The 23,519-nt window shown below is 46.5% G+C and overlaps 1 protein-coding gene across 8 annotated transcripts in view; it reads right to left on the bottom strand.

Annotated features, from left to right (window-relative positions):
- LOC144685847 (putative E3 ubiquitin-protein ligase HERC1) overlaps nucleotides 1–23,519 on the bottom strand; it is a 429,767-nt gene that overhangs the window by 128,998 nt on the left and 277,250 nt on the right. For 7 of the 8 annotated variants that reach the window (XR_013577800.1, XM_078550801.1, XM_078550807.1 and 4 more), the window contains 3 exons: nucleotides 11,003–11,273; nucleotides 9,247–9,460; nucleotides 5,211–5,467 (listed from right to left, as the gene is read on the bottom strand). Coding sequence is in view for 7 of the 8 variants with exons in the window: in XM_078550801.1 (XP_078406927.1) it covers nucleotides 5,211–5,467; nucleotides 9,247–9,460; nucleotides 11,003–11,273 (742 nt within the window). In the remaining variant the exon portion in view is untranslated. The remainder of the gene's footprint in view (nucleotides 1–5,210; nucleotides 5,468–9,246; nucleotides 9,461–11,002; nucleotides 11,274–23,519) is intronic. The other variant, XM_078550834.1, reaches the window with a different exon arrangement.

Here is a 23,519-nt window from a genome sequence, read left to right as displayed (position 1 = left end):
AAGCCGCTCATTTTCCAGCACCTGGTCCATAGCATTGCAAGTTACAGGTTTAGGTGCAGATCCAGGTACCGTTGAAATGAAACACAGAAAAAAGGACCACGGGTAGGTCATTCAGCCCTTCAAGCCTGCTCCGCCATTCAATATGATCGTGGCTGATCCTCTATCTCAACGCCATACTCTCATTCTCTCCCCATACCCTGGATGCCTTTAGAGTCCAGGAATCTATCTATTTCCTTCTTAAATATATTCAGTAACTTGGCCTCCACAGCCCTCTGTGGTAGAGAATTCCACATGTTTACCACCCTCTGAGTGAAAAGTTTCTCCTCACCTCAGTCCTAAATGGCCTACCTTGTATCCTGAGACTTTGACCCCTTGTTCTAGACCCCCCCACCACCAGAGGAAACATCATCCCTGCATCCAGTCTGTCCAGCCGTGTCAGAATTTTATACATTTCAATGAGATCCCCTCTCATTCTTCTAAACACCAGCGAATACAGGCCTAGTCAGCCTAATCCCTCCTCATACAACAATCCTGCCATCGCAGGAATCAGCCTGGTGAACCTTTGCTGCACTCCCTCTATGGCAAGTATATCCTTTCTTAGGTAAGGAAACCAAAATTGCACACAATACTCCAGGTGTTGTCTCACCAAGGCCCTGTACAGTTGCAGTAAGACATCCTTACTCCAGTACTCAAGTCCTCTCACAATGGAGGCCAACATACAATTTGCCTTCTTAACTGCTTGCTACACCTGCATGCTTGCTTTCAATGATTGATGTACAAGGACACCCAGGTCCCTTTGTACATCAACATTTCCCAATCTATCACCATTTAAATAATACTCTGGCATTCTGTTTTTCCTACCAAAGTGAATAACCTCACACTTATCCACATTATACTGCATCTGCCATGTCTTTGCCCACTCACTCAATCTGTACAAATCGCCTTGAAGACTCTTAACACCCTCCTCACCACTCTCATTCCCACAAGTTTCATGTCATCAGTAAATGTGGAAATATTACATTTAGTTCCCTCATCCAAATCATTGATATATATTGTGAATAGCTGGGGCACAAGCACTGATCCCTGCAGTACTCCAGTAGTCACCGCCTGCCACTCCAAAAAAGACCCATTTATTCCTACTCTCTGTTTCCTGTCTGCTAACCAATTTTCAATCCATCCCAATATATTACCCCCAATCCCATGTGCGTTCTTATGTGGGACTTTATTAAAAGCCTTCTGAAAATCCAAATCTATTCTGCTAGTTACGCCCTCAATAGACTCCAGTAGGTTCGCCAAACATGACTTCCCTTTCATAAATCCATGTTGACTTTGTCTAACATCGTTGATATTTTCTAAGTGTCCTGTTATCACATCCTGTATAGTAGACTCCAGTATTTTCCCTATGCTGGCTAACCAGTCTGTAATTTGCTGGTTTCTCCCTCCCTCCTTTCAAATAGTAGGGTTACGTTTACCACCCTCTAATCCACCGGAACTGTTCCAGAATCTACAAAATTTTGGAAGATGATAACCAACACATTCACTATTTCCATGGCTACTTCCTTTATTACCCTGGGATGTAGATTATCAGGCCCTGTGGATTTAATAGGCTTTCTCCAGCACTACTTTTTTAGTAATACTAATTTCCTTCAATTTCTCCTTCTCACTAGACCCTTAGTTCCCTGAGTTGAGGATTTCTGCCTCCACCACCAAACCAGGCAGCAAATTCCAAACACCCACCACCCTCTGAGTGAAGAAGTGTTTCCTCATGTCCCCTCTAATCCTTCTCCCAATCACCTTAAATCTATGCCCCCTGGTAATTGACCTCTCCGCTAGAGGAAACAGGGCATCCCTGTCTATCCGATTTAGGCTCCTCATAAGCTTGTACACCTGAATTAGGTCACCCCTCAGCCTCCTCAGTTCAAAGGAAAACAACCCCAACCTATCCAATCTTTCCTCATAGCTACAATTTTCAAGCCCTGGCAACATTCCTTAAATCTCCTCTGTGCTCTCTCCAGAGCAATTATGTCCTTCCTGTAATGTGACGACCAGAACTGTAGACAAAATTCCAGTTGTGGCCTAACCAGCATTTTATACAGTTCCATCATTACATCCCTGCTTTTGTATTCCATATCTCGTCCAATAAAGGAAAGCATTCCATATGCTTTCTTCACCACCTTATCCACCTGTCTTGCCACCTTCAGGAACCTGTGGACATGCACACCAAGGTCTCTCTCACTTCCTCTACCCCTCCCAATATCCTCCCATTTATTGTGTATTCCCTAGTTTTGTTTGCCCTCCCCAAATGCATTACCTCACACTTATCTGAATTGAATTCCATCTGCCACTTATCCGCCCACTCAACCAAACCACTGATATCATTCTGGAGGCAACAGCTATCCTCTTCACCATCAACTACACGGCCATTTTTTGTGTCATCTGCGGATTTTCCAATCATACCTCCCACATTTAAATCCAAATCATTAATATATACAAGAAAAAGCAAGAGCCCTGTGGAATGCCACTGGAATCCGCTTTCCATTTGCAAAAACTTTCATCGACTATTACCCTTTGTTTAATGTCACTGAGCTAATTTTGGCTTCGACTCACCACCTTCCCCTGTATCTCATGAGATCTCACTTTCCTGACCAGTCTGCCATGTGGGGCCTTGTCAAATGCCTTACTGATATTCATATAGACAGCTTCCACTGCACGACCCTCATCAATCCTCCTTGTTACTTCCTCAAAATATTCTATTAAGTTAGTAAGATTCAAACTTCCCCTAACAAAACCATGCTGACTATCCCTGATCAATCCGTGCCTTTCTAAGTGACTGTTTATCCTGTCTCTCAGAATTGATTTCAATAATTTGCCCAACACCAAAGTCAGACTGACGGGCCTATAATTTTCTGGCCTATCCCTAGCACCCTTTTTCAATATTGGTACAACATTCGCTGACTTTGAATCCTCTGGTACCTCACTTGTATCTACTGAGGATTAGAAAATGATCCTCAGAGCATCCACTATTTCCTCCTTGGCTTCCTTTAACAACCTGGGATACAATCCATCCGGCCCTGGTGATTTATCCACCTTCCAGGGTGCCAGTCCCTCCAGTACTTCCTCTCTCACTATCCTTATTGTATCTGATATTTCACACTCCTCCCCTTTAACTAGAATGTCTACATCATCCCTCTCCTTAGTGAAGACAGAGACAAAATACTCTTTGAGAGCCCTGCCCACATCTTCAGTATCAATGCACAAGTTACCATGTACATCTCTGATAGAGCCTACCCTTCCCTTAGTTATTCTCTTGCTCTTAATGTACTGATAAAACATCTTTGGGTTTTCTTTGATGTTACCTGCCAATATTTTTTTGTATCCTCTCTTTGCTTTCCTAATTTCCTTTTTTATTTCACCCTGTACTTTCTATACTCTTCTAGGCTTTCTATAATATTAAGCTTCTTGTGACTGTCATAACCTTTCTTTTTCTGGATGTTATGCTTTAGTTTTACAGGGCATTGGTGAGATCACATCTCAAATACTGTGTGCAGTTTTGTTCTCCTTATTTAAGGAAGGATGTAAATGCGTTGGAGGCAGTTTAGAGGAGGTTTTCCTCGATTGATACCTGGAATGAGTGGGTTGTCTTATGAGGACAGGCTGGGTTAGTTTCCACTGGAGTTTAGAAGGGTGAGGGGTGACTTGATGGAAGTATATAAGATTTGAATGGTCTTAACAAGGTAGATGTGGAAAGGATGTTTCCTCTTGTGGACTAAGAGGCACTGTTTTAAAATTAGGGGTTGCCCTTTTAGGACAGAGATGAGGAGAAAGTTTTTCTCTCAGGGAGTTGTGTGACTTTGGAATTCTCTGCCTTAGAAGGTTTTGGAGGCGGGGTCATTGAATATTTTAAGTCAGAAGTAGATAGATTCTTGTTAGGCAAAGGAATCAAAGGTTATTGAGAGTAGATGAGAATGTGGAATTCGAAACAGGAGCAGATTAGCCATGATCTTATTGAAAGGTGGAGCAGGCTCGAGGGGCCAAATGGCCTACTTAAGCTCCAATTCCATATGTTTGTACATTCGTATGTTTTTAAAAGGTGTGAAACTTGCAAATGTTGATGTTCAGAGAGACTTGGGTGTGCTTGCGTAAGGAATGCAGAAAATTGGCACGCAGGTCCAACGGACAATTAAGAAAGCAAATGGCATACTGACATTCATTGGAAGGGGACTGGAGTACAAGACTAAAGAAGTCTTGCTACAATTGTACTGGACTTTTGGAAGACCACACCTGGAATGCTGTGTGCAGTTTTGGTCTCCATATTTAAGGTTTTACTTGCATTGGACACAGTACAGTGAAGGCTCACTAGATTGGCCCCTAGGATGAGAGGGTTGTCCTGTGATGAGAGATGGAGTAAACTGGGCCTATATTCTCTGGGGTTTTGAAGAATGAGAGGTGATCTGATTGAAGCATACAAGATTCTCGAGGGTAAGCACAGAGATTGTTTCCACTGGCTGGGGAATCAGAAACATGGGAACACTGTCTCAAGATAAGATGGCAATCATTTAGAACGTAGATGAGGAGACATTTCTTCACTCAAAGGGTTGTGAATCTTTGGACTTATCTACCCCTTAAGGCTGAGATAGACAGACTTCTGGTCTCAAGATCAAGATCAGCCATGATCGTATCGAATGGCAGAACAGGTTCAACAGGCCATATTGTCTACTCCTGCTCCTGTCTCTTGTGTTCTTACCATTATAGCATGTTTACTTTGAACAAGGGTGTAACATTTGCTCTCACTCCTCTGGCATCACCCCTGTATCTAAGGAGGATTGGAAGATTAAAGCCAGTGCCTTTACAATTTCACCCTTACTTCCCACAGCGTCCTCAGGTTTAACTCATTTGAGCCAAGTGTGTTATCAACTTTTAAGTACAACCAGATTTTCTGATTCCTCCTCTTTATCAATTTTTAGCCCATCCAGTATCTCAACTATTTTCCCCTTTAGGTGCTTATCCAATTTCCTTGTGAAAGCTCTGATTGTATCTTCCTCTACCACATTCTCAGGTAGTGCATTCCAGATCCTAACCACTTGCTATATAAAAATGTTTTTCCTCATGTCACTGTTGAGTCTTTTTCCAATCACTTTAAATTGGTGTCCTTTGGCTTTCGACCCTTTCACCAACAGAGTATTTAAAGGTTAGGCAAAATGGAACTATACCCGGTTCTCATGTGCTTCCAGCTTAACAGTAGGACATTTCCGGAGATCCCCTGCTAAATCTGCATAGGTTTGAGGTCTGAACTGGTTGCTCCTTTCTGATGTAGACAAGGCCTGTACAAGATGCTGTGCAGCCCACTGACGATGTCCAGAACTCAGTCTTCCTGACAGGCAACATGCTGCAAGTGCATTGGCCAGTTCCAAGGGTCCTACATGTGATGATGAATAATAGGGAGATGAGGAAGTATTTGGAGCAATATCTGGAAAAGAAAAGGTGAAAATTGTTTTGATATCCTTCAATGGTTTTCTGAATCTCAATTTATGTTTATGCACTCTTCCTCCTTTTTCCAGCATAGCTATTTGCAGGCATGTAACATTCTTCTACCAGTAGATGAGTATGCTCTGCACCATAAAGACATCTTTATGACAGCTACTTTGACTTGCTGTACCAAACATGAAAAAGTGAGAATCAGTCAAACATGTTGGTAGAAATACTACACTGGCTGAAATTTGATAGTTCAAACTTATTTTAGAGGCAGACAAGAAGTTATTTTTGAAGTTACTAATCTTTCAGTTGTGTTTGACCTATTGGTGACTATATTAAGTGCCCTTCATTGTTTCTTCAAACCTGTCTTAGTCATGCAGACACCTTTGAAAAAAAATGTAGTGATATAAGTACTCTCCATATGCTAACACTGGTATTTTATTTCTATTTCGCATTAATTGACATATTCTACAAAGCATGGAGGCTTCCAAAACATCTTCACATGATAAGCAGCATGCTTAATAACTAGTAATATCTGTCCATATAACATGATATATGTATTTAGAAGCCTGCCCATAGTCAGCTGCTTACTTGGCTAATGAAATATGTTAACTAGCCTCTTTGTTCTTTTATAAAACCTATCATACTTGTTTTCTAATATTGTTAAACGTTTAATTCAGTGTAATTTAAACATTTTGCAGTCAAATACTCTGTGCATTTATTGTCCTACAACCTTACTGGTATAAGCCTACAATTAGGTAGGAACAAAAGCTACTTTGGAAATCATCAACCTGTGATGGATCATAAGAAATAAGAGGAGTAGGCCATTCAGCCTCTCGATCCTGCTCCACCATCAATAAAATCATGACTGATCTGATTGTGGCCTTAAATTCAATTTCTCGCATGCTCCCCATGGCCCTTGACACGCTTGTAGATCAAAAATCTGTCGGGCTCAGCCTTGAATATATTTAATGACCCAGCCTCCACTGCTTCCTGTGGAAAAGAATTCCAAAGTTTAATGATCTTCTGAGAGAAGAAATTCCTCCTCATCTCATTCTTAAATGGGAGACCCCTTATTTTTAAATAATGTGCCCCCTAGTTTTTGATTCACCGACGAGGGGAAACATCCTCTCAGCATCTACCCTGTCAAGCCCCCTCAGAATCTCAAACGCTTCATTAAGATCACCTCTCAGTCTTCTAAATTCCAAAGAATATAGGCTCAACCTGATCAACCTTTCCTCATAAGAAACCCCCTTCACCTCAGCAATCAGCCTAATGAACCTTCTCTGAACTGCTTTTTTTTTGTAAAAATATACTTTATTCATAAAATAGCCAAAAGAACATTACAAAACCTTTCAAAATGGCCATCACAGAAAGTGCTGAACATACACAGAAGTGTATTCAAATTATCTACATATGCCATATTGCACTCTGAGATGCTTCAATACAATTGAGGTACATGTAATATTTACTGTATACATTCAGTGAGACATAGGGCAGTCATTTTACCTGCCGGCCACAATGGGGGGTTTTCACGCCGTATCGTCCTATTCCTGCCTCATTAATTATGCAGCCACAGGAAACACGCCATCTTGCTGGCGGGCAGCCTCAGATTTGCCCGCCATACCATTAACTCGTCGCTTCCTTGCACAGGGCACCATATTTAAACTGAAGCCGCATGCACACTTCTCAATAATTGTAGCCCAGGACTGCTCCAGCGAAGACATGGCCCCAAAAGCCAAGAAAAGCACAGCTCCCCAATTCAGTGACATGTTCCTGGGATGCCTTCTGGGCGCCGTGGAGGCCTGCTGCAAAGTCCTATACCCCCGCTCTGGCTGCAGGAGGCCCTTCAGTCTCACCGCTCCAGCTTGGAAGGCAGTGGCAGAGATGGTCAATGTCAATGCTGCACACAAGAGGTCGGCCATCCAGTGCAGAAAATGGGTGAGTGATCTTATCCGTGTCGCCAGGGTAAGGCAACCATCTTATCACTCTAAACACTCTCACTCACAAGGACATCGCACATTCACTGGTATCCTACCCAGTGCCAGCTCAAGGGACATCGCCACCTTCTCTCTCACACCCAACCTCACATCTCCATCTGGCCTGATCTCCTCTGGAGAATGCCTCCTCAGCCCTCACTATCTTGATGCCACTTGCACAGATCAACATGTACCCCCACACACACCCTGAGATACCCCCCTTCTCCAGTACAGCCCTCGCCCTGCAGACTCTTCCCTTGCCTGATGCCACTTCCCCAGGAAAGCCCTAGCCCTTCAGCCATTGAAAAGCCACCCCTGCCTTACGGCTGGTTCGGTAGGTAGAGACCTGCCCGTGAGTCCCCCCTAAAAGTGATGTGGTGCTGGTGACTGCGAGTGCTGCCCGAAGCAAGGTGGGCAAACAAACCTTGAAGTCCTGTCGAAATGCAGCTCGCCAGGTGCATGTCGCCTATGTACAGTTGTGAAATACGTCAGCGTGCAATCATGCCAACATGCCTGGATGATCCAGCGTGGGGGGATTATTCCAGTGAGCAGGGCTTATAATGAGATGCTAAATTATTGCAATTAGGTTCCCAATGTGCGCCTACAGGAAACGCAGCCCACCAATGACAGGTGGAGCGGACAATCGCAAACTGGTTTCACGATGGTGTGAAACCAATTTTTGGCCTTCTCTCCATATCGTTCACACCCCCGCCCCCCCACTCCGTCCCGCCCATCATGACGCCCGATGCCAATGGGGCCAGAAAATTCTGGCCATACAGCCCAAGGGGGTTCCATACAATTTCCAACCCCTCGGTGCACGGTCCAACTTTTTTTTTGTAAAAATATACTTTATTCATAAAATATCTTCAATCACATTCCAAACCATTTCAAAAACACCATTACAAGGGTACAATCCAGGTTAAACTTTTACAAAATGTATCACCAGGTGCATCAGTACAAACAATATTACAATCCTTTACAGCCTTTCATTTTGAGCTGTACAGCCCGAGGGGCTCTAAACAGTTCCCAGTCTCTCGGTGCGCTGTGGCAGAAAGGTCTTAGACAGCGACCCTTCCCCATTGCGCCTTTGCGGCAGCTGCCCCAAGCTTTAGTGCGTCCCTCAGCACGTAGTCCTGGACTTTGGATTGTGCCAGTCCGCAACAATCGGTCGGGGACAACTCTTTGCGCTGGAAGACCAACAAGTTTCGGGCAGACCAAAGCGCGTCTTTCACCGAGTTGATGATCCTCCAGCTGCAGTTGATGTTTGTCTCGGTGTGTGTCCCTGGGAACAGCCCGTAGAGCACAGAGTCCTGTGTCACAGAACTGCTCGGGATGAACCTCGACAGCAACCACTGCATCTCTCTCCAGACTTTCTTTGCAAAGGCACAATCCACAAGGAGGTGAACAACGGTCTCTTCCCCACCACAGCCACCTCGAGGGCAACGTGCAGAGGGGGTGAGACTCCTGGCGTGTAGGAAGGATCTGACGGGGAGGGCCTTTCTCCTCGGTGCACGGTCCAACTGCTTGCAATGTAAGTATATCCCTCCTTAAGTAAGGAGACTAAAACTATACACAATACTACTCTAGGTGTAGTCTCACCAATGCACTGTACAGTTGTAGCAAGACCTCCATACTTTTATACTTCATCCCAGTAAACAAAGATCTTATCATTTAGGCAGCACATCAATTTATAGTACCTGTCTTAATAACAATAGGCTGCTGAACGTGTTGGTAAAAGACTGCTTTAAGATTTTTCACAAGTCAGAAAAGTAGTTGGTCATTTGAATTTTCCTACCCTTGGGTTCTGCCTCTTCTTTGTCACGGCTCGACTGATGTCGGAAACCTTTTTCTGTGAGCAGCTCAACCAAAGCTTGAGTTACCAGAAAGTTGGGAGAGCCAGAAAGTTTGTTGTCTTTTACTGGTCTGTGGAAAAGGTGAAGCACCCTGTTCTTCTGCTGCACATCACGGATCATGCCTATATGTAGCCCTGTTGCAGCAGCAATCAAATCCTTGGGAAGAAGTAACATGGAGCTTTTTAAATTCATATCCCATACAAAATTTTCCACTTGGATTGAGTACTACTTTTCATTTGGATGTTCATTTAGATATGCTGCTTATCACTATATTCAAACATCTAACAATTATTCAGAGAATATGACAGTTACTACGTTGGACAAAGTAGATCAATAGATCTGCAATACCAACTAGCTACAGAGCCCAGTTACAAATGCAACACAATCACAAATACATTAAATTGCATATGGTGTATCATGCGATAAAATAAAAAAGCACTGTAAGTTGTAAGACTTACTGTGTGCAGTTCAGGTCGCCACATTATAGGAAGGATGTGATTGCACTGGAGGGGGTGCAGAGGAGATTCACCAGGATGTTGCCTGGGATGAAACACTTAAGTTATGAAGAGAGGTTGGATAGACTTGGGTTGTTTTCGTTGGAGCAGAGAAGACTGAGGGGCGACCTGATCGAGGTGTACAAGATTACGAGGGGCATGGACAGGGTGGATAGGGAGCATCTGTTCCCCTTAGTTGAAGGGTCAGTCACAAGGGGGCATAAGTTCAAGGTGAGGGGCAGGAGGTTTAGGGGGGATGTGAGGAAAAACTTTTTTTACCCAGAGGGTGGTGACGGTCTGGAATGCACTGCCTGGGAGGGTGGTGGAGGCGGGTTGCTTCACATCCTTTAAAAAGTACCTGGATGAGCACTTGGCATGTCATAACATTCAAGGCTATGGGCTAAGTGCTGGTAAATGGGATTAGGTAGGTAGGTCAGGTGTTTCTCACGTGTCGGTGCAGACTCGATGGGCCGAAGGGCCCCTTCTGCACTGTGTGATTCTGTGATTCTGTCTTACACTTTAAGAAGAATGTGAAGGCATTATAAAAAGATTCACTGGAATGTATCCAGGGATGAGGAACTTCAGTTACATGGATAGTTTTGCGAAGAGAGGATTAAGAAGAAATTTGATAGAGGTGTCCAAAATCATGAGGGGTCTAGATAGAATAGATAGGGAGAAACAGTTCCCATGAGTGGAAGAAGCCAGAACCAGAGGACACAGATTTGAAATGATTAGCAGAAAAAGTAACATGAAGAAAAGCTTTTTTATGGAGTGGAATGCGTTGCCTGAGAGTGTGGTGGAGACAGATTCAATCAAGGTCTTCAAAAGAGAATTTAAAAATTATCTGAAGAGAAAAGATTTGAAGTGGGGAAAAGGCAAGGGTGTGGAAGTAGGTGAGTAGCTGTTGCAGAAAGCCAGCATGGACATGACAGACCATGTGGCCTTCGGCTGTTTTGTAACCATTACGTGATTCTATGAAAACAAAAAGCAAAATTCCGCTGATGCTGGAAATCTGAAGTAAAATTGAAAATGTTATAAACACTCAGCAGCACCTGTGGAGGGAGAAAGGTAGGATTAATATTTCAAATCAATGACCTTTTATCAGAACCCTAGAGGCCATCGACGTGAAACTAGATGCTGCCTGATCTGCTAAGTTTTCAGTATTTTCTATCATTATTACAGGTCATTTTATTTCTCATCTTACCTGAGTGCAGACATCAACTAACACCCTGTAAGCAGTAGGATTGTTTGCCACTAGACAGCCAATAGCTGAACTCATATAAACCAAGCAGCAGCTTGTATTCCATGTTGTTCCTTTTGAAGATCCAAACTGACTATTTGAGTATAAATGTTGTGTTCCACTGTTTGCCAGCTGAGCCCTTCCTGCAGCTGCAAGACACATTAATCGAACCAATATACGGATGTCAGTTAATCCAAGAGCTTCCAGGCCACTTGTCTGACTGCACATGGAACCACTATAATTGCATAGTTTGAAAGAGAAAAAGGCAAATATTAACACATTGCTACATCAATATTTTATTCCCCAATTGCTTTTCAAAATAATCTAAAGCAATTTATTTTTATATAAGTAGCAAAAGAAAAATATGTCAGGACTGAACTAAAAACCACCATTTTCCTACATATTTAGATTTGGTTGTGCTTTACCGTGTTTTAAAATAATTTGGTTTCTGCCTTTCTCCAAACCTATAGTGCTTTAATAGCTGTTTTTGTTAATATTAAGTGTAACAATGGTCACATTCATCACAGATGTTCCAATAAAAATTTAAGAATTCACACAATCATGGGACCTTCGCTTAAAATGTGTCACAAATAGCTCAACAAGAGGGATCCTGATCACCTTCCCTTCCTATTCAATGGCATTGTCATCACAGAGTTCCCCACCATCAACACCTTGGTGGTGGTGGTGGTGGCGGAGAGGGGGTAAAAGTCACCATTGTGTAGAAACTCAAATTGGATTAGCTGCATAAATGCCATAGTTACTAGAGAAGGTCAGGGGCTGGGTGTTCTGCATTGAGTAGTTCACCTCCTGACTCCCCAGAATCTCTCCACTACCTACAGGGCCTAAGTCATAAATGTGGTGGTATACACTCCACTTATATGGATGGGTGCAGCTGAAAAGCAAAGCTTTTTGATCACCAAGACAGTCCAATAAAATGTTTATTCTTCGATTCTTTGGGGAAACTCCATCATTGCCTGGTCCATTATTATTTTAATCTATTGTTTATGTGCTTGTGTAAAAGGGTGAATGAATATACCATTTAAAAAATCTAACATTTAAACATAACTTATCCAAATTCTTCTCCTGCAAAAACTGTCAAAAATCCTAACATGTGACAAAAACTTTAAATTGTCAACAATTATGTGCATCTAAGTTGCAAGGCTATACCGGTTGAGATTTAAACATCTGCCATTAAAATATCTGTCTTCATGAAAGAAAAGGATGCTGCTAATGTTATAGTAAATCATGAGGTAGTAGAGAAATTGGACAGGATAAAAATAAAGACGAGGTACCTAAAAGGTTGGCAATACACAAAATAGAAAAGTCACCCACTCCAAATGGGATGCATCCTAATTTGCTGAGAAAAGTGAGGGTGCAAATTGCAGAGGCTCTGGCCACAATCTTTCAGTCCTTTTTTTTTTGTAAAAATATACTTTATTCATAAAATATCTTCAATCACATTCCAAACCATTTCAAAAACAACATTACAAGGGTACAATCCAGGTTAAACTTTTACAAAATGTATCACCAGGTGCATCAGTACAAACAATATTACAATCATTTACAGCCTTTCATTTTGATCTGTACAGCCCGAGGGGCTCTAAACAGTTCCCAGTCTCTCGGTGCGCTGTGGTAGAAAGGTCTTAGACAGCGACCCTTCCCCATTGCGCCTTTGCGGCAGCTGCCCCAAGCTTTAGTGCGTCCCTCAGCACGTAGTCCTGGACTTTGGATTGTGCCAGTCCGCAACAATCGGTCGGGGACAACTCTTTGTGCTGGAAGACCAACAAGTTTCGGGCAGACCAAAGCGCGTCTTTCACCGAGTTGATGATCCTCCAGCTGCAGTTGATGTTTGTCTCGGTGTGTGTCCCTGGGAACAGCCCGTAGAGCACAGAGTCCTGTGTCACAGAACTGCTCGGGATGAACCTCGACAGCAACCACTGCATCTCTCTCCAGACTTTCTTTGCAAAGGCACAATCCACAAGGAGGTGAACAACGGTCTCTTCCCCACCACAGCCACCTCGAGGGCAACGTGCAGAGGGGGTGAGCCTCCTGGCGTGTAGGAAGGATCTGACGGGGAGGGCCTTTCTCACCACCAGCCAAGCTACGTCTTGGTGCTTGTTGGAAAGTTCTGGCGATGAGGCATTCTGCCAAATGACTTTGACAGTCTGCTCGGGGAACCATCCCACAGGGTCCACCCTCTCCTTTTCCCTCAGGGCCTCTAGGACGTTACGTGCTGACCACTGCCTGATGGACTTGTGGTCAAAGGTGTTTTTCTGCATAAATAGTTACTGCAGTGCATCTTGTATATGGTACACACTGCTGCCACTATGTGTCGGTGGAGAGGGAGTGAATGTTTAAGGTGGTGATGGGGTGTTGATCAAGCAGGCTGCTTTTGTCTTGGATGGTGTCAAGTTTCTTGAGTATTGTTTGAACTCCACTCACCCAGGCAAGTAGGGAGGATAACATTACACTCCTGACTTGCTCCTTGTAGAGGGTGGATAAGCTTGTGGTCAGGAGGTGAGTTATTCTCTACAGAATTTCCAGCCTCTGACCTGTTCTTGCAGCCAATGTACATATATGGTTGGTCCAGTTTGATTTCTGGTCAATGGTAAGTCCCAGGATGTTGATGGAAGTGGGTTGAGTGATGGTGATGCAATTGAATGTCAAGGGGAGATGGTTAGATTCTCTCTTGTTGGAGATGTTCATTGCCTGGCACTTGTGTGGTGAGAGTGTTACTCGTCACTTATGAGCCAAAGCCTGAATGTCATCCATGTCTTGCTGTGTGGGGGCATGGACTGCTTCATTGTCTGAGGAGTCACAAATGGTACCGAACATTGTGCAATCATCAGCAAACATCTCAACTTCTAAACTTATGTTGGAGAGAAGGTCACTGATGAAGTAGCTGAAGATGGTTGGGCCTAGGACACTACCCTCAGGAACTCCTGCAGCTGAGATTATTGGCATCCAACAAACATAACTGTCCTCTTTTGTGCAGGTATGACTGCAACCTGAGGAGATTTTTCCCAGATGTCCATTGGCTTTAACTTTGCTCAGGCTCCTTAATGCCACATACGGTCAAATGCTGCATCGATGTCAAAGGCAATTGCTCTCGTCTCACCTCTAGAATTCAGCTCTACTGTCCATGTTTGGACCAAGGCTGTAATGAGGTCTGGAGCTGAGTAGCTCTGGGAGAATCCAAACAGAGTATTAATGAACAGGTTATTGCTCTATAAGTGCCACTTGACAGCACTGTCAATGACACCTTCTACCACTTTGCTGATGATTGAGAGAATATTGATTGGGCAGTAATTGGCCAGATTGGATTTGTCCTGGGCGAATTTTGCACATTGGTCAGGTAAATCCGTGTGTTATAGCAGTACTGAAATGGTTTGGCTAAGCATGCAGCTCATTCTTCGACAGCTGGATGTTGTCAGGTCCCACAGCCTTTGCTGTATCCAGTGCCTTCAGCCATTTCTTGCTACCATGTGGAGTGAATTGAACTATCTGAAGATTGTCATTTATGATGGTTGGGACCTCGGGAGGAGGCTGAGATGGATCATCCTCGCAGCACTTCTGGCTGAAGACAGTTACAAATGCTTCAACCTTGTCTTTTGCACTAAGGTGCTGGGCTCCCCCACTACTGAGGATTGGGATGTCTTTGGAGGCTCTGGTTAGTTGATTAATTGTCCATCATTACTCATAACTAAATGCGGCAGGGCTTCTTATCTGATGCATTGGTTGTGGGATTGCTCATCTCTTTCCATAGAATGCTGCTTCTGCCGTTTAGCATGCATGTAATCCTGTGTTGTAGTTTTACTGCTTGATATGTTGGGTGGAATTTTCCCATGTGTTTCGTGGTGGGCAGCAGTGGAGAATCCAGCAGCAGGCAAAAAGCTGTAAATCTGCCGGCGTAAAAGCAATTTACAATTCTCCTGATGGCGGGTATGTTATCCTGCCGACTAGCGGCATGAACACCATTTGCATTCATTAACATCTCATGAATGCTTATTAAAACAGCTGCTGTCTGGAATATTGCCACGCCTTCCAATCTTGCGTCACGCCAGCGGGAAATTACGTCGGCCTCGAACCTGTTTGAAAAGGAGTGGCGTGCATAAGTTGGACTTCAGTTCGCTCCTAACTTCAAGGTGAGTGCAACATCCATAGCCTACCAGCCAGAGAGCTGCGTCGGTCTTGTTACAATGAACAACACATTGCTGGGGCTGTCGGCTTGGCCTGGTCCTGCTCTTTGCCTACCTTGTCCTGAAGGACACCGCTGTGTTGTGGTACTCATGCAGGCCTCCACTTTCAGTTACCCGTACTGTGGCCGGGGTTGGGGAGCATAGGGGTCTTCTACGTCTGCCTGCTGAGACCGTTGTCCACAAGGACACCACCGTGCAGTGGTAGTCAGGCAGAACTCCACTTTCAGAAACTAGCACTTCGACCAGGGTTGGGCTCAAAGGCGAGGATAGGGATGAAAAACATAAGGTAGGCAATGAGGAAGGAAGGCTGTGGAATGGTTCTGAGGAGGAATGGCAAACACAAGTGGGCCTTTCTGGGGTTGCCCTCTAACTTTTTGTTGCCAAAAGAATGAACTGGAATCTGCTTAGAAAGAAAGGAGGAAGATCTCCTTACGATGAAAGCCACTCAAAGCCAATGGCTTCATTAACACTGATAAAGGGCTACTCAGAACTCACAGGCTTCACATCATAGTCGTCGCATCTCAACAGTAACACATAGCAATTTAGAATTTGGGAATTCAGGCAATAGTGAAGGAGGCACAGCTGCATCATATATGGCATTCCATCAATGAAGGCCTGTCATGTGTTCACCAGATTTGACATTCTTAATGAGCCAAAGGGCATCCACTCATTGACCATAAGCAACTGATTGGTCATTAATATGCCACATCAGAGATTGAAGCGCAGAGCTAGGTTGGGTCACTCATCTCAATTAAACCTCAGCATCCCACACAGGGCTCAAGATGTTACATATCTACAGTACCATCTGGGTCACCTCGATGTGTGTGCTCGTGTCTTAGGGACAAGGTGGCATCAGCCACCATGCAAGTCGGGCAAGAAAAACTGTGGACCCTTACAGCTTCCATGCTTCATCTTCTGAGCTTCACTTTCTTGCCCCTTGAATCATTGTCTTCAATGTTTCCTTTCAGCGAGAAGGCAAAGCACATATGGATCAATGCTTCCTTTGTCAGGGTCCTAATGGAGGAGGCACGACACTGCACAGCTCCAGCAGGAGGCCATGCCAGAGGGACATGGTCAAGCGGAGCCAGAGCATGAACAAGAGGGTCAGGAGAAGAGACCCAGACAACGGAGGCAAATCACCAGACCTAGGTTTATCATAGAAGAGTTTCCGATTTGCAAATGTGTGAGAGACAATGCCATGCATGTCTGCGCTAGTCCCGAGCTCTGGTACATCACCTATGCCACATTTTTCGTGAAGACCTAACGCCATGTGGAGTCGGCGGGTATCCCCTACCAGTGGCTTTGAAGACGACAACAGTGCTCAATGTCAGGTTTGCTCTGGACGAAGATAGCCAGGTTGCAAGATTCACTGGCTTCACCACCATCTCAGGCTTCCCAAGAGCGCAGACTGCACCCATGTGGCTATACGGGCTCCATGGCAGCAGCTCCTAATGTTTATAAACTGCAAGGGCTATCATTCCATCAATGTACAACTGGTGTGTGATCATCGGAAGCATACACTGCACGCTTGTGTATGGTGCCCTGGGAGTTGCCATGACTCCTACATCCTGAGTCACTCCCAGGTGCCTGAGATTTTTGAGGGGCTATTACTTCTGCAGGGATGGCTGCTTGGGGGTAAGGGGTACCCACTGAAACGCTGGCTGATGACACTGGTGCGATGCCCTCAGAGTCGTTCTGAGAAAAGGTACAACACTGCTCACAGCTCCATACGTTCCCTTACAGAGCAGACCATAGGGTTTCTGAAGATGCGCTTCAGATGCTTGGACTACTCAGGTGGTTTACTACAATACACTCCTGAAAGTGTTTCCTGCATCATTGCAGTGTGTTGTGCCCTTCACAATCTGCCAATGCAAACAGGTGAACCCCTGCCAGAGGACGAACAGGAGGAGAGTGAGACCTCATGGAATGATGAAGATCTGGAGGCTCAGAAAACTCAGTGAGGGTCAGTATGAGTGCGATCACGCGCACACCTCTCAGTGATTCCTGCTCAGGACTGTTGCATGGAAGACGTGGCCCCGAAAGGCAAAAAGACTGCAGCCCCACATTCAATGATGCGTTCCTCGAGTGCCTTTTGGACACCGTAGAGGCCCGCTGTGATGTCTTCTGCCCCTGCTCTGGCCGCAGGTTGGGCAGCAACATCACCAATCGAGCTTGGGAGGCATTGGCAGCAGTGGTCAGCGCCAACGCCCTTCAAAAGAGGACAGTCACCCAGTGCCGCAAGAGGATGAATGGTCTCCTTCGTTCCGCCAGGTAAGTCACTCTTCTCATCACTCTCAACTCACACACCCACAAACCCATCACACATCCACAGGGCCCTCACTCACTGCCAGTTCAAGGGACATCACCATTCACTCTCTCTCACACACCTTTATTATCCTCATTCCATCCAAGGGACCACTCACCACCCACACATGCCAGGCATACTTATCAGCTGGCCTGGCAGGTGTCCTGCGTACACTCTCTCCATCTCTATTCATGCAGGACAAGCTGGCACACAAGAGGGAGCAGTTGCAGACTGCTGGAGAATGTCTGAAATCAAGGTCCTCACGGACTTTGAAAACCGAGTCATCCAGCTGGCCAGCGAGGATCTGGACCGTACCTGTGCTGATGATGAGGTCAGTGGTGCTCTACCAAATGAGGGTCCAGCAGTGCAACATCCATCAGACAACCATGTTGTGAGTGATATGTCCTGTTTCATAGGCTGTTGCCATGCACTAATTATCTTTCCTTGCTTTCACAGACACATCTGCCAAATAGCCGATGGAGTCCACGATCCAGGGCCTCCAAACAAGCCCCGAACAAACCTCTGAAGAGGAATCTGAAGGCACTGTCCTTGGAGTCCCATCACAGCACTCATCCACATTCTCCACCAGTGCAGAGACACACACCTTGGAGGGACCTAGCTTTTCAGTAGCCTTGGGATCACAATCTGGGGAGCAGATTGCAGTTTCTGATCCACAGCAGGCAGCGGCAGGGACTTTCCAGGTCCATGGCACTTGGAGGACTGCTGGAGGCCAAAATTTGCTGAGTCGGAGTCAGATGACGAGCCCCTGGATTCCGTCATGTCACAGTTGCTGGAGCTGCAAAGGAAAGCTCAGGAACATCAGAAAGGAGTGTCCACTGCACTCCGCAGATTGCAAGACACGATGGAGGCCTCCATGCTGACCTTCAGGCTGAGGTGATAAAGCTGGCATGCCAACGCACTGGCGTCAACACTGGTAGGACGGTGGCCGCCATGGAGACCTTGGTCTAGGATGTTGCTTCTGCATTGCTGCGCGGTTGAAATTGGTGACGCCATAGTTGGCCTCCAACAGTGTGTATGCGGGAGGGCTGTGGGGCAGCCCAATCTCACTCCAGCTACCCCTTTGCCTCAAGGAGTCAGCCAATGGGTATCCATAGGGAGGAGGATCAGTAGGTGTACCCCCCAGGGCCATCCATCCAGGTGACTCCAGGAGTGTCCGGCCGATCTGAATCCCTTCTTCCTGTGACCTCAGCAGCTCCAGCTTCACAGGCTGAGGAGGGTGCAACTACCACACAGCAGGATCCCGAAAGCAGGCCGGGGCCCTCCAGGTCTCGGCCCTCCAGAGGATGCCTGTCAAGGTCATCACCCTGGACATATTAGTGATGCCTGCACCATGACGGTGCTTGTCATTGCTACCAGAGTGTCGTGAACAGGTGTCACAGAGTTCCATCATTCTTTCTGTGTGCTCTCAGCACCTTTAAGGAGGGGCTGTCCCCCATCACTTCAGCATCTGTGACCAGTGACACTGTGCTTCTGAAGGGGTCAGGTGCTGAAGGCGGACAAAGGATCAGGTGCTTTTAAGGTTTCATGGCTGCGTTTCCATTATATGACTCTGATCTTAGAGCGCAAGAGAGCTGCCCTCAGCCAGATAGGAGTCAGACATTCACAGAGGCTATGTGAAGATTTACGGAGTGTCCTCACTGCATGTTGTCATCATCCTCTTGCAATCGAGCGACTATTAGGGCCTCTACTGTGTCTCAATGATAGTAGCATTATCACAGAGGGTATGTGCACTGCCATAAGCCAGACTGGAGTCAAACATTCATAGATGCAATGTAAGGATCCATGGTGTCTCCTCTCTGCATGTTGTCATCATCCTCCACAAGTCTAGCAGCCATGAGGGCTTCCCTAGCGTGCCTGCCTCGTCCGGCCAGTGCAAGGGCCTCATCACCATTATCGTCACCTTCAAGGATCTCCTCACTGTCGACGTCCTCATCAGAGAGGACATCCAGCTCCTGCATCTTCTCCTCAGACAGCTCCTCTTGCCGTTGCAGCGCCAGGTTGTAAAGGGCACAGCAGGCGATGACAATGTGTGGACTATATTGAAGGGTTTCACCAGACCGGTTCAGGCACCGAAATCTCACTTTTAGCATCCCGATGGTTTGCTCCACCAAGGTGTGAGTTGCAGCATGAGCCCGTTATATCTCCGCTCTGCTGCAATCTGCACCGCCGCACGGGTGTCATCAGCCACGTCCTCTGCAGGTAGCCCTTGTCCCCTCGGAGCCAACCCTGCAGCCTCTGTGGACCCTGGAAGACGTCAGGGATCTGTGATCGACTGAGAATGTAGGAGTTGTGGACACTCCCTGGGAACCAGGCGCAAACCTGCAGGATGCAATTGTGGTGGTTGCACACCAGCTGCAAATTCAGCGAATGGAAGCCCTTGCGGTTGACATAGTTGACCCCTTGTTGCGATGGAGATCTGAGCACCACAAGAGTGCAGTTGATCGCACCCTGCACCTGTGGCAAACCCGAGATTTGGGCATATCCAATCACTCTTGCATCTTGGCTCTCTTGGTCCCGGGCAAAATGCACAAGGTTGTGTGCCCTCGCAAAGATGGCATTCATGACTTCATGGATGCATTTGTGGGTGGAGGCTTGTGATATCACATAGAGGTCACCTGTGGAGCCCTGAAAGGAGCCACTGGTGTAAAAATTGAGCGCCGCAGTCATTTTCACGGCCACCGGCAGTGGATGCCCTCCATATCCACGTGGCACCAAATCCTGCAATAGCTGGCAGATGTCAATGACCAGTTCCTTAGACACGTGCAGTCTTTGGCGATACTGGTTGTCGGTCATCTGCAGGAATGAAAGGCGGCGTCTACAGACCTTGGGTCTAGCTAGGCGCCGACCAACAACCACTTGCTGTGATTCTTCAGTGGCTTGTGCGGGGGCTCCAGTTGCCCTTCTTCCTGAGGGTGCTGCTCCTCCCTCTGTGCAGCCAGGCGCCTCCATCGCTCTCTTCTCTGCTGTCTTTGCTCTCTGTATGCCAAGAGGCCTACAGCTAGTTCACCAGATTCCATACTCCTGGTGTACTACGCCTGCAGGATGAAAGAGAGAGACGTGTGTTAGGTTGGGTATATATATATATATATATATATAAAGAACCTCTCTTTATTAAGTCTGAAAGCCCCTTAACGCATCCCGGAGAGTGCTGGCCACCACTTGGATGGCCAGAGTTTAGTGAGCTGCATGGCTGCCCGAAACCTCAACCACCTCCTCCCCACTCCACCTGACCAACTGGCGGCAGCCTTGCCCATTGGGCTTTATGCTGTGCTCTCAGCTCAGGTGCAGGCATTCTCATAACCCACATTGCAATGCTGCACTGTTAGCTTGAACCATGGGGGAAACTTGTCCAAATTGGGATGATGGCATTGCAAGGGTTGTGAGCGCCTCCGCCAGTGACTGCTCCATGGCCACCTTAAGCAAGGAGATTGTACAATGTGCTCAGTTGTCCAGCTATTTTGCTCATTAGTTTGCAATCTGTGTTCAAGGGGCAAAAAACTCTGGAGCACTTGGTGGCACTTTCATGCCTCTGCGTTGCTTGAGTGAGCAGATAGGCTAGAGGTCCGACTCCATGCATGTCAATGTGGCTGCATCTGAACTGTCTCAACTGCAGAGGAATGGTCACTTTATGCAAGGTTTCCCTAATACGTGGCAGCTTCCCGCCCCCACCCCCGCAAATGCTTAATACCTTCAATCACAGGGCAGCTCTTGCCCCCACCTCCAAGTCACCTCAACCGCAGGGTAGCTCTTGCCCCCACCCCACCTCCAAGTCACCTCAACTGCAGGGCAGCCCTTGCCCCCTGCCGCTCCCCCAACGCGCCTCAACTTTGAAGTCCAATAGGCGACCCAGGCGAGCTCTGCGCAATGTTACTGTGCACTCACCTCTGAGTTCCACTCAAAGTGCAGCCTGCCAAGTGCACGCCTTATATATGCTGTTGTGAAACATATCGGGGTGCAATCACGCCGACATGCTCAGAAGATTCAGTGTGAGGAGATGATTCCAGTAGGCTGGCCTTATAATGATATGCAGGTGTATTACAATGAGGTTCCCGACGTCAGACGGCAGGAAATGCAGCCCGCTATCAACGGGCTGAGCAGACGATCACAAACTGGTTTCACGACATCGTGAAACCGATTTCTGGCCTTCTTGTCATATTGTCCACTCTCGCTGCCGAGCACGCCCGACACCAGTGAGCACAGAAAATTCCGTCCTTAGTCTCATAAATGGAAAATTCCACCCTTCCTTTGTAGGCACACCTGGTGTGGCTCATGGCATGCCCTCCTGCAGCTCTTCACTGAACCAGGGTTGATCCCCTGGCTTGATGGTAATGGTAGAGAAGGGGCTATGCTGGGTCATGTGGTTACAGATTGTGGTTAAATACAATTCTGCTGCTGCTGGTGACCCACAGTGCCTCATGGTACCCAGTTTTTGAGCTGCTAGATATGTTCTGAGTCTATCGCATTTAGAATGGTTGTAGTGCAACAGAACACAATGGAGGACGTCCTCAGAGGGAGGAAGGGGATGGTAGAATAATGCTAACGGACTTGGTTTCAACTTCCCCCAGTGGTGAGTTTGAAAGCGGGGAGGGGGAGGGGGGGATCCAGCAGGTGGCTTGCCATGGGAAGCCTTTAGTTGCCCAAGCTGGTGTCAGGCAAGGGGTGGCAGTCCCATGGAGGCGTGCCCCCCAACCACCCCAAGGTCAACCCTCTTTAACTCTCCCCTCTGTTCCCTCGATCCAGGCCCCCCACCTCCTGATCCCAGACTTTACTGGGCTTCTTTTTGTGGTGGGACTGCCTGTAGTCCTAGCAGTGGCCACCACTTCTGGTGTCGCTACTGTGATTACAGAGCACCAGCTACCTGATTGGCCAGCTTTCTATGGTGGGACTTCCTAACTAGGAAGGGCCGGAAGTCACGACTTAAAGCAATTAACACTGCTCCCAGTATTTTAACTTAACTACGGGGAAAATGTGAGGATCCTGGCTGGGTTCCCCTCCAACCTTTTAGCCAGGGCGAGGACCATTGCACCCTGAAAAATCCAGCCCAATGTTAATGGACTAATTCCCCAGAAGCCTGGACAAATAATCTGAAGACATCCACCACAACAGCTGGGGAGATTTAAATTCAATTAGTACATTAATTAATTAATTAATCCATGTGGAATAAAATGCTTGACTCATAAATGAAACTACTGGATTGTTGTAAAAGCCCATCTGCTTCACTCATGTCCTTCAGGGAAAGGTACCTGCTGCTCTTACCTGGTCTAGTCTACATGTGACTTCAGATCCACAACAATGTGGTTGACCTAACTGTCCTTTGGAATGGCTTAGCAAGCCACTCAGTTGTATCAAAATGCTACAGAAAAGTCAAATAAGAATAAAACCTGACAGACTACCTGGCATCAAGCTAGGCACCGAAAGAATAAAGGCACAACCTGCTTAGTCAAGCCTGCAAAGTCTTGTTCCAAAATTGGGAGAGTTGTCCCAGAGATTCATAATAGCCTGACATAATTAGACCTTACAGCCAATGCCCCAGGCTCCCCATCACCATCCCAGTGTATGTTCTGTCCTGCCAGCTGGACAGACCCACCAGAGGTGGCTCTACCACGGTATGCTGTCGGCAGAGAGTGGCCCTAGGAGTCATCGACAATGACTGAGACCCCATTAAGTCGTATGGCATCAGGTCAAACATCAGCTAGGAAATCTGCAAATCATCACCTACTGCCCTCTATCGGGTGATGACTCAGTACTGCTCCATGTTGAACATTGCTTGGAAGAAGCACTAAGAATAGCAAGGGCATAGAATGTACTCTGAGGTGGGGAACTCTAATGTCCATCCCCAAGAGTGCCTCCGCAACACTACTACTGACTGAGCTCGCCATGTTCTGAAGGACATAGCTGCCAGACTGGGCCTGCAACAAGTGGTTAGAGAACCAACAAGAGGTATAAACTTACTTGA

This window comes from Cetorhinus maximus, chromosome 1 (genome assembly GCF_964194155.1).
Source record: "Cetorhinus maximus chromosome 1, sCetMax3.hap1.1, whole genome shotgun sequence".
NCBI classification, from domain to species: Eukaryota; Metazoa; Chordata; class Chondrichthyes; order Lamniformes; family Cetorhinidae; genus Cetorhinus; species Cetorhinus maximus.
This window is presented reverse-complemented; position numbering and strand designations above follow the sequence as displayed.